Source organism: Furipterus horrens, unplaced genomic scaffold (genome assembly GCF_987537825.1).
Source record: "Furipterus horrens unplaced genomic scaffold, mFurHor1.1.pri manual_scaffold_5, whole genome shotgun sequence".
Classification (NCBI taxonomy): Eukaryota; Metazoa; Chordata; class Mammalia; order Chiroptera; family Furipteridae; genus Furipterus; species Furipterus horrens.
Window position 1 is genome coordinate 159415862 of NW_028327175.1, and position 14997 is coordinate 159430858.

Genomic DNA, 14997 nt, shown 5'->3' on the forward strand with positions numbered 1-14997 from the left:
TTTCTTCATCTCCTGTGTTTGCCTATTTTCTAGTCTATTGACTTCTGTTCTTATTTTTGTTTTTCCTTCTTTCTACTCAAGATAAAATTTAACATCTTAACCATTTTTTAAGATTTTATTTTTAGAGAGAGGGGAAGGGAGGGAGAAATATCAGTGTGAGAGAGAACCATTAACTGGTTGCCTCATGCACATGCCCTGACTAGGGACTGAACCCACACCCCAGGCATGCATCCTGACTGAGATATCAACTCACAACCCAGGCATGTGCCCTGACTGGGAATCGAATCGGCAACATTTTGCTTTGGGGGACAATGCCCAAACCACTGAACCAGACAGTCAATCAATATCCACCTTAACCATTTTTAAGTGCATAATTCAGAAGCATTATGTATATTCACATTGTTGTGAAACAGATCTCCAGAACTTTGTCATCTTGCAAATCCGAATCTCTGTACCCATTAAACAACAATTCCCCCTTCCTCCTATCCCCACTCTTTGGTAACCACTATTCTACTTTCTGTTTCTATGAATTTGACTACTTTAGCTACCTCATACAAGTGGAATCATACAGTATTCGTCTTTTTGTGACTGCTTATTTCACTTAGCATAAAATCCTCAAGGTTTGTCCATGTTATTGCATGTGACAGGATTTTCTTCCTTTTTAGATAGAATAATATTCCGTTCATCTGTCCATGAACATGTGGGTTGTTTCTATTCCTTGGCTATGATAAATGAACACAAGTGTTCATATGTGCTATAAATATCTGTATACAAATATCTCTTTGAGATCCTCCTATCAATTCTTTTGGATATATACCCAGAAGTGGGATTGCTGGATCATATGGTAGTTGTAGTCTCAATATTTTGAAGAACCTCCATACAGTTTTCCATACAGGCTGCACCATTTTGCAATCTCAACAACCATGCATAAAGGTTCCAATTTTTCCACGTCCTCATTCACACTTTTTTTAAAAAAGAGTAACCATCCTAATGGATATGAGGCAATATCTTGTGGGTTTTATTTGCATTTTTCTGATGACTAGTGATGTTGAGAATCTTCTCAAGTGTTTGTTAGACATTTGTATATCATCTTTGGAGAAAAGTCTATTCAAGTCCTTTGTTTCATCAGGTTATTTGATACTTTGCTACTGAGTTGTAGTTCTTTATATATTCTGGATACCTTATCATATATATGATTCACAAATATTACTTACATGTCACATGTTACCTTTTTATTCTGCTTATCCTTTGATGCACAAAAGTTTGATGTATTCCTATTGGTCTATATATGGTTCTTGTGCCTGTGTTTTTGGACTCATTATAAAGAAATATTTGCCAAGTCCAATGTCTTGATGATTTTCCCCATGTTTCCTTCTAGGACAGTTATAATTTTAGGTCTTATGTTTAGGTCTTTAATCCATTTTGAGTTACTCTTGTATATGATGTAAGAAAAGGCCCAAAGTCATTCTTTTGCATATGGATATCTAGTTTTCCCAACACTATTTGTTGAAGAGATTGTTCTTTCCCCATTGAGTCATCATGGCACCTTTATTGAAGATCATTTGATTATATAGGTGAGGGCTTTTAATTTTTTAATAGCCTTTATTTTTTAGAGCAGTTTTAAGTTGACAGCAAAACTGAGCAGAAAGAATAGTTTCTGTATACCCCCTGCTCCCTCCACATGGTAATATGCTTTTTAAAATTTCCTTGTGTAAATTTAGATTACTGATTTTAAATCTTTTTTTTTTTTTTTTTTACAAATACATGCATTTAAAGCTATGGGTCTCCCTCTAACCATTTAAAGCTATGGGTTTCCCTCTAAACACTACTTCAGCTGCATCTCATAAGTTGTTACGTTGTATTTTCACTATCTTTTAGTTGAAACTATTTTTAGATATTAATTTTTTTCAATTGACTTTTAGAGAGAGAGGAAGGGAGAGAGAAACATGAACCGGCTGTTGCACTCATCCATGGTTGATTCCTGTATGCCCCTGACAGGAACGGAACACACGACCGTGGTGCGCTGGGATGACGCTCCAACCAGCCAACCAAACAACCAGGCTAGGGCTAGTTGAAACTATTTTTACAGTTCCACTGATGTCTTCTTTGACACAGAGGTTTAGAATTTTGTTGCTTAGTGGATTTTTTGGCTATCTTTTTATTTCTATTTAATTCTATTGTGGTTAATGACCATACTCTTATTAATTTCAAGCCTCTTAAATTTGAGCCTTGCTTCACAAATTTGATTTTGTTATGGTGTATTATTACGGTGCACTCAGACTATTTCTCCCCTGCTTTTGTTATGTATAGTGCACTGTGGTGGTTAAACACTAAGTTTTGAAATCTTAAAGCAGTATTTCATCATCCGGAGGTCCTCCAAGCTTTTATTACAGTAATTAGGGTGAGGTTAAAGCCAGAGTACTCTTTAGGAGAATCATTGCGAGTCCTTGAGAATGCTTACCGCCTCACCGAATGGCAAGGCGGTACCATTGATCAGAGAGCTCTGTACTGCTTGGGGTGGATCATTTACGGTCCATGTACTCGAGGGAGTAACGTATGTGGTACCCCAACTTTTTTTTCAATCTGTCGTTTCTTCAGAGGCAACAAAGCGAACAAGTTCTCAAAATCCGTTAAGTTCTCAGAGAGAGAGGTAGCCGGGTAGAGTTCGAGGAAGGTGGAGGAATGCCTCATCTCTGGATTAAAAACAGCGCGTCTCTTGGGAGGCCTAAGAAAGCAGGGCCTGGAAGAACAGCTTCTTTTCCCCTAGGGAACCAGTTGCCCACCCGCGAACAGCGCTTCTTAAACGAACCCTTCCCACCTTCCTCCTCTGCTAGCTACTCAAGGAAGAGGAACCGGTTAAAGCGAAGAACCCAGTCAGCAACCGTTCACTGACGGAAAGGAGCGCGAGGAGGACATCCCAGGCCCCTCCCACTTTACGACATCTCAATGCCCCGCCCCCTCCACCGTAGGGTGGAGCACGAGACCCCTCCTCCAAGCGGCCTCTCTCGCAATACCGGGCGGGCCAGTAGGGCGGGGCGAGAGGCCTGGAGGAGGCCGGTGCGGGAGGAAGGGAAGGGAGGAAAGGAGGGAAGGAAGGGAGGGGTCACGTGCAGTCGGCGGCCCGAGGTCACGTGACGGAGCGCGGAGGTTGGGAGTTCTCCTAAGGAAAGAGGAGTGAAGCGGGGGAGACGCGGCAGCGCGGCTCTGACAATGGTGAGTTCACGGGCGGCCCACTTGTTTGCCTTCAGCCCTAGCTCCTGAGCGCGCGGCTGCGACGGCCAACGGCGGTCCCGGCGTCGCGGAGGGGCCGCAGGGACCAGCAGGAGGGGGCAGGCTAGCGGGGCGGGTAAGGCCTGTAGAGCGGGCCCGGCTGGGTCGGGGAAGTGCGGCCGGCGCCGTCTCGTCCAGGTCTCGGCGAGGCCCTAGCACCTGCGGGCGGCGACGCGCTCTTCCGCAATGTCGGAGGCTCTGCCTGGGTTCCTCGATCGGCTGTGGGAGCCCTGGCTGGGTACTCGGACCCCGCCTCTGCGGGGGCTCGCCGCCGCCTCCGCTTCCAAGGTAGCCAGTCGCTCCGCTCTTCCGTGGCTGCTTGTGTTTCTTTCACGTGGGTTGACTCTTGAGTCCCTCAGTTCCGGACTCGGGGAAGGAGGACGTGGTCACTCTTCCAGAGTGTCACTAGCTTGATAAACTCCGTGATGTATTTTTTTAAACCTGAATATGGTGACATTCTGAGATTTCCCGACCCCAGTTATGCCTGATGTTGACACTTGTAGAAGGAAAGAGAAAGGACGTTGGACGAGGGGACGTTTTTAACTCAACGGGACAAGTTTCGTGCTCGCTGGTTTAAGCACCGGCTCTCATTTCCTTCCCCAATATTTCTAGAAACTTAACGCTTTGGGATGTTGTAATGGCCTATGGAGTAGAGGGAGGAAAATCAGAGTATTCTAAACACAGTAGGAATGACAAGCGTGGACACAATGGCGTTTAACTTTGTGTTCGCAGTCTTTGGATTTGATCTCGTTTGGCTCATTTTATGGCAGTTTATTGGTTTATTCGTTTCATTTAGCAAGCATATGTTTAGCGTCTACTGTGTACTCTCCTTCTACAGCCTGCTTTCCCAAAGCTCACTGGTTCAATAAGCTGCATGACACTTTTGGCTTGAGACCAAGCTAGATTTATTTTTAAAAGTTACTTTAAATAAATACAGGTAAAGACAGACCTGTTCCTTCTTAAACTTGAAGCCTTTTTTTTCTTTCCTTCAACAAATAATTACTTGGGTGTGCCCGGGCACGGTGAGCAAGACTGAAACAGCTCTTGCACTTTACAATCTAGAGGGAGATACACATTTGTGTAATTATTTGTTTAACGTGGAAATTAGTTGTGTGATAAATACTAAGAAGGAAGTGTTGGGTGACCTTGCCTAGTCAGGAGTTAGGGAAGTCTTTGATTTGAATACAGTTTACAAAGAAAACTTTACAAGGCCCTCCTATTTTTTGCTTGCATTTAAAATCATTACTTCAAATAAGTTTTTGAATTATGTTGTTGAGCAGTTTTATTTTAAAGTTTAGTCGTTAAACTAAATTCTAAGGCTTTATAACCTTGAAATGGGCACACATGTAATATGTATATGAAAATTTGCTGTTTCATTGCTGGGCATGGGCCAAGTGAGTAAATTTGGAGAGCCTCCCTTCACTCACCTTGAGTTGCATTTCTTTACATTCATTGTACCTAGTGAGATTTCTTCAGTGAGAGCTAAAAAGTTTGCCTTTTAATGTAGCTGCATGTGATTTTGATAGATAGTAATACTCAATATTGGATTTAAAATAATATGAACAATCTTAAATTAACCTAAAGTCAGTGATATGAGGTTTAGGCAATGATTAGATAACAAAAAACAATTGCTATAATGTTTTAATAGTTATATATTGCAGTCTAGATCTTTAAAGGCTACTTAAGTATTGCTCCTGAAAGTCTCATATTCTAAATGCCTACTTGAAGATATCTTTTCCAGAAAAAGAGTAATCTTACCCTTTAAATATCTCAAAACTGCTTTCTGTAATTTCAGCAAAAGTCTTACATTAATGTCTTCTAACCCTATTTACAATTTTTATTCCCTTTTCTTCAAGTCTTTACCATCCTAACAATTCTGTGTTTTGTTTCCTTTTTACATCTGTGGAGGAGTATTTTAATTTGATTGTGAATAATTAAAAAATTTTTTATTTTATTCTTGTTTGAAATGACGGAAGATACACATCTTGAAATAAAAACTTTAAAACAGTGGTTCTCAACCTTCCTAATGCTGTGACCCTTTAATACGGGTCCTCATGTTATGGTGAGCCCCAACCATAAAATTATTTTCGTTGCTACTTCATAACTGTAATTTTGCTACTGTTATGAATCATAGTGTAAATATCTGATATGCAGGATGTATTTTCATTGTTACAAGATGAACATAATTAAAGCATAGTGATTAATCACAAAAAATATGTAATTATATATGTGTTTTCTGATGGTCTTAGGCGACCCCTGTGAAAGGGTCTTTTGACCCCCAAAGGGCCGCGACCCACAGGTTGAGAACAACTGAGTTAAAAGCAAGACTTTGGGTAGAGCGTTTTTCCTTTCAACTTCCTTTGGAAGGAAGACAAAAAAGACGAACTTTTTTCTCAGATACTTTTTTCTCTTTGTTGTCTCCTTGTTAAATATAAAACATCCACAATATTCTGGAGGCTTTTAGTAAGACTAATTCGTTTTTGATACACCCTAGTGTAAAGAACTAGATGTTAACCCAGTGCTAAATTCTCATGGCATCATTAACTAAACCTTGTTAAAGTGTTAGTTTATTTTTCAACATGTTATTCTGCATATGCAATAATAGGTTTTTAAAATATCTTCTGACCTCTCCCAATTTTAGTATTGGGTTGGCCAAAAACTCGATATGTTTTTTTCCATAAAATAAAGACACGTTTTCCATTTTCACCAGTAACTTTACTGATTTGGCCATTTTGAGTATGTCAGCTATTTCCTGCATGGTGTAACATTGATTGTTCTCAGTTAATGTCTTGATTTTATTGCTATCAACTTCAACTGGTCTACCTAACTGTGGAGCATCAGCCTGCGAGAAATCTCTAGCATGAAACTTCGCATATGACTTTTGACACATTCCATCAGTCACAGCACCTTCTCCATACACTGCACAAATCTTTTTTTTTTTTTTTGCGTTTCAGTTGTCTTTTTACCTTTCTTGAAATAGTAAAGCATAATATGCTGTAAATGTTGCTTATTTTCCTCCATCTTCAATATTAAAGTGGCAATACAAAAATTCACCAATTTTGATGTTTTCTTTTTAATGCATGCTGATATGACAGCTGTCAATACAGTCTAACAAAATTGTTTCAAACGAAGTTAAAGGCAACTAAGCGCTACTAGAGCCATCTGACGGGGAAAAGAAACCAAACTTTTTGGTCAACCCAGCATTTTGATTGTGTTGAAAATTAAGTCTGCTTTTAATTTTTAGTCCTGAAATATTTCATGGATACAGAAAATAATAAAAGATGACAGCTTTTACATATTTCAGATGTCTAGGAATTTTCATTTATTTATTTATTTTAACAAACAAGTTTTTTGTTTGTTTCTTTGTTTTAGAGAGAGGGTAAAGGCATGAGAAAGAGGAAGAGAAGGGTTGCCTCTTGCGTCCCCAACCGGAGACCTGGCTGGCAACCCAGACATGTACCCTGACTGAGAATTGAACCAGCGACCCCTCATTCACAGGCTGGTGCTCAAGCCACTGAGCCACACCAGCCAAGGCTAGGAATTTTTAATGTTTATATATTGTGTCAAAATAAGACTGCTTAATTATAATGATGTTATTAGTTCATTGTGAAGTTTTATAAGACTCAAGTCTATTTTACATTTTAATTAGCTGCAATTTTGATACTTATTTTTGATTACTTGACCTTTTAATATCAGCCTTCAAATTCAAATTTCAAGCTCTTTGTGTTTGGGTAGATACCCAGGGGTGTAATTGCTGGGCCATGGGATATGTTTATCTTTAACTTGACCAGATAATGCCAACTATTTCTATACAGATTTTCCAATTTATACTATCACCAGCACACAGAAGGACTTGGAACAGAATGATGATCAGATTTATGTTTTTAAGAGATCACTCTGGTTGTGAGGGCAGAGTACAAAGGGATGTAGGGCAACAGGATGGGAGATTGTCCTCTGTACATTTTTATTTTATGTATTTATTTTTAGAGAGAGGGGAAGGGAGGGAGAAAGAGAGGGAGAGAATCATCTATCAGTTGCCTCTCACATGCCCCCAACTTGGGACCAGCCTGCAACCCAGGTATGTGACCTGACCAGGAATTCAACCAGCGACCTTTTGCGTTTTGGATGACATTCAACCAACTGAGCGACACCGGTCAGGGCTGTACATTTTTTAAAATAGTAGAAAATTAGCTTTTGATGGTGACAAAAATAATCCACAGCTATATCTGATATTGGAATTACTAATGGATTTTATATTAAGCAATTGATCTTTGTCTCTTATACCTCTGTCATTTTCAGGATTTACAGAACAAGGCTTATATATTTTCTTTGTAAAAATTCATGGAAATTTAATTATTCTCTACCATTAGAGTGAGTTTTATTCCAAGGGCTTACACATTCTATTCAGACCTATAAAGCAATAGATTTTACAGGAAGTAGTACATCATAATAATTCATTTGGATTTGCATGAGCAATTTGAATTTATGAGTTCTGCTATAATGAAAGAACTGTATAGAAGTATAACTAAAGGTAACTTTTCAAATCCAGATGTTAATAATTAACTTTTTAAAATATTTTATTTATTTATTTTTAGAGAGAGGGGAAGGGAGGGAGAAATAGGGAGAGTAACATCAGTGTGTGGTTGCCTCTCCATGCCCCCAGCTGGGGACCTGGCCCACAATCCAGGCATGTACCCTGACTAGGAATCAAACCAGTGACTCTTTGGTTCACACTCAGTCCACTGACCCACACCAGCCAGGGCAAGGATTAATTTTTATTTTTGGTATATGTATTTGATTACTTATAGTAGTTACCTATGGAAGTGATTGAAATTATAGCATATTTAAATTTGTGTTGTTCTTGCCTTTTTTATTGTAAAAAAGTATAGCATGGATTTATCCTCTTACATTAAGTGTACAGTATTAACTATATTATATGGTTGTATTAGATTTAAGTTCTTATTTCCTGTCCATTCATGGATTTGCAGTTTCTAACTGTAGGTCATAGGTAATTAAATTGGAATTACAAAACAGTCACAAAATGTGATCATTATGAGCATTTCTCTTTTATTTCAGAGTTTTCTTGGCGGCTTTTTTGGTCCCATTTGTGAGATCGATGTTGTCCTTAATGATGGGGAAACCAGGAAAATGGCGGAAATGAAAACCGAAGATGGCAAAGTAGAAAAACACTATCTTTTCTATGATGGGGAATCTGTTTCAGGAAAGGTAAATCATTTGTAGGATGCTAGAATTAGTCATCAAAGTGGTGTGTGCTGTTTCTAAAATTGAATGATTTTATTGGAGATGGAATTCTTTTTTAAGAAGGTCAGCTAAAATTCTTGATTCATTAGAATGTTTACAGGAGAGATTCTTTTTTAAAAATTTTATTTACTAATTTTTAGAGAGAAGGGGGTGGGAGGGAGAAAGAGGGAAAGAATCATCTATGTGAGTGAGAAACATTGTCACAACCAAGGCATGTGTCCTGACCTGCCACCTTTCGCTTTGTAGGATGATGCTCAACCAATTGAGCCACACTTGTCAGGGCTATAGGAAAGATTATTAAACTGGAAAGGTTAAAGGGCGCAGAGTCTAAATTAAATTGTGTGCAAAATTTTGTGTGTTTGTGACTCTGTTTCAGACGCTTTCTCCAGTGGGACTGCAATCCACGCAAAGGTTATTTCTCCTGTAACAAAATTGAGTTATAGAGATTAAGGATAATTTTCTAGTATATCTTTCTAAAGTTTCTTTCTCAGTCTTTGTAGCTTATCTCTCTGTACTACTGCCATTGTATCCCTCATTTCTTGGTACCCTGTAGAGGACTCAAGTACATTTGGAATGTGTTTCTTTGTGGTCAGATACAATTATGATACCTTCTATAAAGTTTCACTTTTCTTTTCCTTCTTCAGTGATATGTAAGATTCTTATACTTCAGGGAATATGATCAATATTCATTAGTCTGTGATACTGAGGAATGGTCATACCATAGATAAAAATCAAACCATAAAATATTGGAAACTTTTTTTTAATGTAACATATGAGAGTTTTTCTTCCCTGCTTGTTAAAGTAATATAGACATATATTAGATAGTTTGGAAAATATCTATAATCCCACCATATGGAAAGAATTCACTTAAAATTTGGGGATGTTTCTTTTCAGACTCTGCATTAATTAATGTTTATGTGTATATTTATAGTAAGCATACTTCTTCCCTATTATTAGATATTTAAGTAGTTCTTATTTTTCAGATGGCTGATATAATATGTCAGAATTGTAATACGGATATGTATATACATACATTTTTCTCAAAATTTCTATAGAATAAGATTAATAGAATGAATTCCTGGAAGTGAGTTTTTGGACCAGAAGACATGAATATTTGAAGGGTGTTGGCATATATTAATCTAGAAATTTTGCATCAAATCACATGTCCATTTATAATGTCTGGTTTTACCCAAAGTAGCATTGAATATGATCACCTTTTAATCTTTGCTATTGTGATAGGTAAAATGATATTATTCTTATAATTAGCATTTCTTTGGTTATATTATGGGTAGGTTTAATTTAGGTTTATTAGCCATTTTACTGCATTGTCTGTTTTGGTCCTTTGCCAAATTACTTCTATTTCCATCTTAGCATTAGATCTGAAATAAATGTTCAGGTTTTCAACTTGACTTTTCTGGTACTCTTCCTTTAAAAAGAGAGGAGGAGAAGAGGTCTTAAAAAGAGCAGATAATTATCAAAAGGATGGAACATGTCAAATGAAAGAAGAATAAGGAAAATAGTGTTTGGTATATAGAAAAGAGGACATTAATATGGTGTAGTTGGATAGGGTAGGGATACCAGTCTAGTCTTTTTCTAAGGAGAGATCGAACCTGCTAATAATACCTCATATTTAATTTATAGATATGACAAGTAAATAAATATCTCTGCTGTTAAAAGCTTTTTAAGGTCAGGGAATCAGTGTGTGCTTCTGTATTCTCCATAAAGTATAGCAGATTTATATAATAGGCTTTCACTAAATATTTACTTGACTTGTTTATTTACTGTTTTTTAAGTCTAGTAGGGACAGTCACTGTCTGGTTTAAAGTAATCTTATGTCATCTAGGCCAATTAGGCTGATGTTTATGGAATAAATAAAGGAAGAAGGGAATACTTAAGGAAATACAGCTACCGCAGTATGTTTTTTAAAAAATAGCTGGCATTCAAATTACATTTTTGGAATTGCTAGGGATTGTATGTAGACCTAATCAATAACTATAGTGTACATTTTAAAAAATGATAAACCTCTTATAGGTAAATATTTTGCTCAAAGGATATTATATCTGGAATCTATTCACCTGAGATTTTTTCATTTTAAATCTTTTCATTGTGAAATAAAACATGTTAAAAACACACAAAATTAAAATGATTATAGAGCACATGAGTATTTTCTTATAATCACCATTCAAGTTATGAAAAACTTGGCCAGTATCTAATATGTTTCATTCCAACACAGCCCCTTTCCCTTAAAAGTTAACCACTATGCCAACTTTTAAAATAATAAACTGTGTTTCTTAATTGTTTAGTCTTGCTCCTTTTAAAAAATTGATAATGGCATTTAAATCTCTTAATCTCAGATTCCCTCTTGATGCCTTTCTTTTTCTTATAATTTATCTTCTGAAGAACCTGAGCCATTTGAACTGTAGAGTTCTCTCTGACTGCATACTTATGATGTAGTTATTGCCTGTTTACTGGCAGCTGGATCCAGAGGCTTGATCAGACTCAAGTTTGATTCTTTTGGCAAGAATTCAGGTGATGGTGTGTTTTTTCATCAGGGGATATGTGACTTCTAATTTTCTGTTTTTCTCTTTGCAACTCTTATAACTGCTATTACTGTTGACTCCTGGCATACTTCTACAACAGGTTATTAAATATGATTTATTAGCACTTTGAAAAGAAAGCTTAACAGAAAAAGAAGAAAACAAGCATTGGTTATCTCTGATCCAGCATGAGTTACTGGGAACATGTCTTACCACACCAGTCTGGCTTGCTGAACTGTCTGAGTATGAGGTTGGGAGATATAGCCTTGACTTAACCACTGTCTTAATATATACCTTTGGGAAGTCATTTAACTTTCTGGATCTCGCTTGTAAATTGAGAAGATTGGAATGAACCATTATTGGTTTCCAAACTTGACTTTGCATTGTAGGGTTTGCTGCATCAATATCCTTCATATATTAGGTATAATCTTGGAGACCTGGGAGGTCTGACGTCCCAGCCAAAGCAAGAATAAATTCCTTTTATAATATTTCTGGCGTGAGCTTCTGTCAGTACACAATGTTTTTATATTTTTAAGGAGAATTAATATTTTTTTAGAGCAGTTTTAGGTTTGAGTCCCTGCTCCACACCTGCATAGCCTCTCCACACATCACTCCCCAGAATGGTATATTTTTTAACCAAGGATGAACCTACACTGGCACATCATAGTTACCCAAAGTCCATAGTTTACCTGCGGGTTCACTCTTGGTGTTGCATCTACGGGTTTGGACAAATGTATGATAACATATATCTATCATAGTATCATGTGTTGCCCTAAAAATCCTCTTCTGCCTATTCATCTCTCCCTTACCTGCAAACCACTGGTCTTTTTTAAATTAGTTTTAAAGTTTTTAATTACTTATTTTTAGAAAGGGGACGGGAAAAAAGAGGGAGAGAAACATCAATGTGTGGTTGCCTCTTGTGCACCCCCAGTGGGGACCTGGCCTGCAACTCTGGCATGTGCCCTGACTGGGAATCAAACTGGTGACCCTGTGGTTTGTAGGCTGTTGCTCAGTCCACTGAGCCACACCAGCCAGGGCTCCACTGATTTATTATCACCGTAGTTTTGCTTTTTCCAGAATGTCATAATAGTCGGAATCATGATATGTAGGCTTTTCAGATTGTCTTCTTTTACTTAATAATATGCATGTAAATTTGCTCTGTCTTTTCTAAATTTATTTTTTATTTTTTTAATTACATTTTATTGATTATGTTGTTACAGAGTCCCAATTTTTTTCCCCTCTTTGCTCTCCTCCACCCAATACCCCTCTTCCCTCCAGCAGTCCCACCCCCACTTAGTTCATGTCCATGGGTCGTGCATATATGTTTTTTGGCTTCACCCTTTCCTATATTATTCTTAACTTCCCCCTGTCTATTTTGTACCAGCCGATTATGCTTCTTAATCCCTGCACCATTTCCCCATTTCTCCCCCTCCCCCCTCCCAGCTGATAACCCTCCAAATGATTCCCATACCTATGATTCTGTTCCTATTCTGGTTTGCTTCTTTGGATTTTGTTTTTATATTTTAGATTCAGTTGTTGATAATTGTGAGTTTGTTGTCATTTTAATGTTCATAGTTTTGATCTTCTTTTTCTTAAGTAAGCCCCTTTAACATTTCATTTAATAATATCTTGGTGATGATGAACTCCTTTAGCTTTACTTTGAGAAGCACTCATTTCCCCTTCCATTCTAAATGACAGCTTTGCTTGGTAGAGTAATCTTCGTTGTAGGTCCTTGCTTTTCATAACATTGAATACTTCTTGCCAGTCCCTTCTGCTCTGCAGTTTCTTTTGAGGAATCAGCTGACAGCTTTATAGGAACCACTTTGTAGGTGACTGCTTTTCTCTTGCTTTTAAGATTCTCTTTTTATCTGAAACTTTGGCATTTTAATTATGATGTGTCTTGATGTGGCTCTCTTTGTGCCTAACTTGTTTGGGACTCTCTGTGCTTCCTGGACTTTTATGTGACCGCACTTTCCGCCAGCCTCCTGCTGCTGCCGCTGCCGCCGCCACCACCACCACCACCACCACCACAGCCACAGCCACACTGCATCCTCTCCACCCCAGCTCTGCCCCTCCTACCTGTCTGGATGAGTATTTCTTCTTTATATCTTTGTTGGATTTCCATGCAGCTCAATTTTATGGAACTTCTGGTTGTCTCTAGTTTTGAGGTGGTTGTATTTCATCTTAGTTGTGGAGAAGACGCAGCATGTCTGTCTAGGCCTCCATCTTGGCCAGAAGTCTCCTCTATGTCTTTTTTTATGGCTTGATAGCTTATACCTTTTTGGTGTTGAGTAATACATACTACATTGTCTGGATGTACCACAGTTTATCCATTCACCTTCTGAAAGACACCTTGGTTGCTTCCAAGTTTTGGCAATTATGAATATAACTTTTGTAGACACCTTGGTGCAGGTTTTTATATGGACATAAGTTTTCAACTCATTTGGATAAATACCTACAATTGGACTTGCTGTACCATATGTTAATCCTGTTTTTAGCTCTGTAAGAAATTGCCAAACTGTCTACCAAAGTAGCGCTAACATTTTGCATTTCTATCAGCAATGAATGAGAGTTTCTGTTGCTCCACATCCTTGCTAGCATTTGGTGTTGTCAGTGTTTTAGAATTTGTCTTAAGAGGTGTGTAGTGGCATCTCATTGTTTTAATTTTCAATCCACTAATAATATGATATTGAACATCTTTTTATATATTTGCCAAATATACCTTCGGTGAGGTTTCTCTTCACATATTTTGCCTAATTGGGTAAATTTTGGGTAACAGTCCTTTATCGGATGTGTCTTGCAAATATTTTTCTCCATCTATGGCTTGCCTTATCTTCTCACTTTCTTGTTTGTTACATGGTGGTGTTATTTCCCTGACATCTGATGGGGCGTGACTTTTCATATATTTATTGGCCATTTGATACCTTTTGTGAAGTGCCTATTCAAGCATTTTTTGGCTCATTTTTCTACTAATTGATACTACTATTTTTTTTGTATGTTTTTAATAAGAGTATTTTATTTTTCTCAATATACAGTTCTTCATCTTGATAGTATGTAAAATATATTCTTCCACTTTGTCTTAACTTTTCACTATTTTTTTTTTAAGTTATCAGCTGTTAATTCATTCTTTAGCTTATTTAACTCTATAGACAGATGTTAACTCTATAGACAGATGTCCTGTATTTGAATCTTTATAAAGATTCACACTTTCCTTTCTTTCTTTCTTTTTTTTAACTTTTCACTTATCTTAATGGTATTTGTTGGTGAAAAGTTCTTAATTTTAATTACTACAAATGTTATGTTTCCTTTTTAAAAAAAAGATTTTATTATTTTTAGAGAGTAGGGAAAGGAAGGAGAAAGAGGAGGAGAGAAACATCAATGTGCAAGAGAAACATTGATTGGTTTCCTCCTGCATGCCCCCAGCTGGGGACCTGGCCTGCAACCCAGGTCTGTGCCCTGAACAGGAATCAAACCAGCAACCCTTCTGTTTGTGGGACGATGCCCTACCAACTGAGCCACACCAGTCAGGGCAATGTTTCCTTTTTGTATCCTATTTAAGGATTCTTTGCCTACCTTATGGTCATGAAGTTATTTCTTCTATATATACATATTTATTTTACATTTAGATCCTAAGTTTGACATTAGGAGTCAAGGTTAGTTTTTATTTTTGTATGTATGGATATCTAATTAACCCAGGACATTTATTGGAAAAGCCACCATATCACACCTGTCAGAATGTCTATCTTCAATAAATCAACAAACAACAAGTGTTGGTGAGGATGTGGAGAAAAGGAAACGCTAGTGCACTGTTGGTGGGCATGCAGACTGGTGCAGCCACTGTGGAAAGCAGCATGGAGATACCTCAAAAAATTAAAAATGGATCTGCCTTTTGACCCAGCAATTCCACTTCTGGGAATATATCCGAAGG

The 14997-nt window shown here is 37.6% G+C and overlaps 1 protein-coding gene across 3 annotated transcripts in view; it reads left to right on the forward strand.

The window, feature by feature from the left end:
• Positions 1-3069: 3069 nt before the first annotated feature.
• Positions 3070-14997, forward strand: part of VPS26A (VPS26 retromer complex component A) — a 37804-nt gene continuing 25876 nt past the window's right edge. The window contains exons 1-2 of one of the 3 annotated variants that reach the window (XM_090278118.1): positions 3070-3213; positions 8347-8496. In XM_090278118.1, coding sequence (XP_090134244.1) covers positions 3211-3213; positions 8347-8496 — 153 coding nt within the window. In that variant the 5' untranslated portion in view covers positions 3070-3210. Of the gene's footprint in view, positions 3214-8346; positions 8497-14997 lie in introns of those variants that run through there. The other 2 variants (XM_090278120.1, XM_090278119.1) reach the window with 2 other exon arrangements.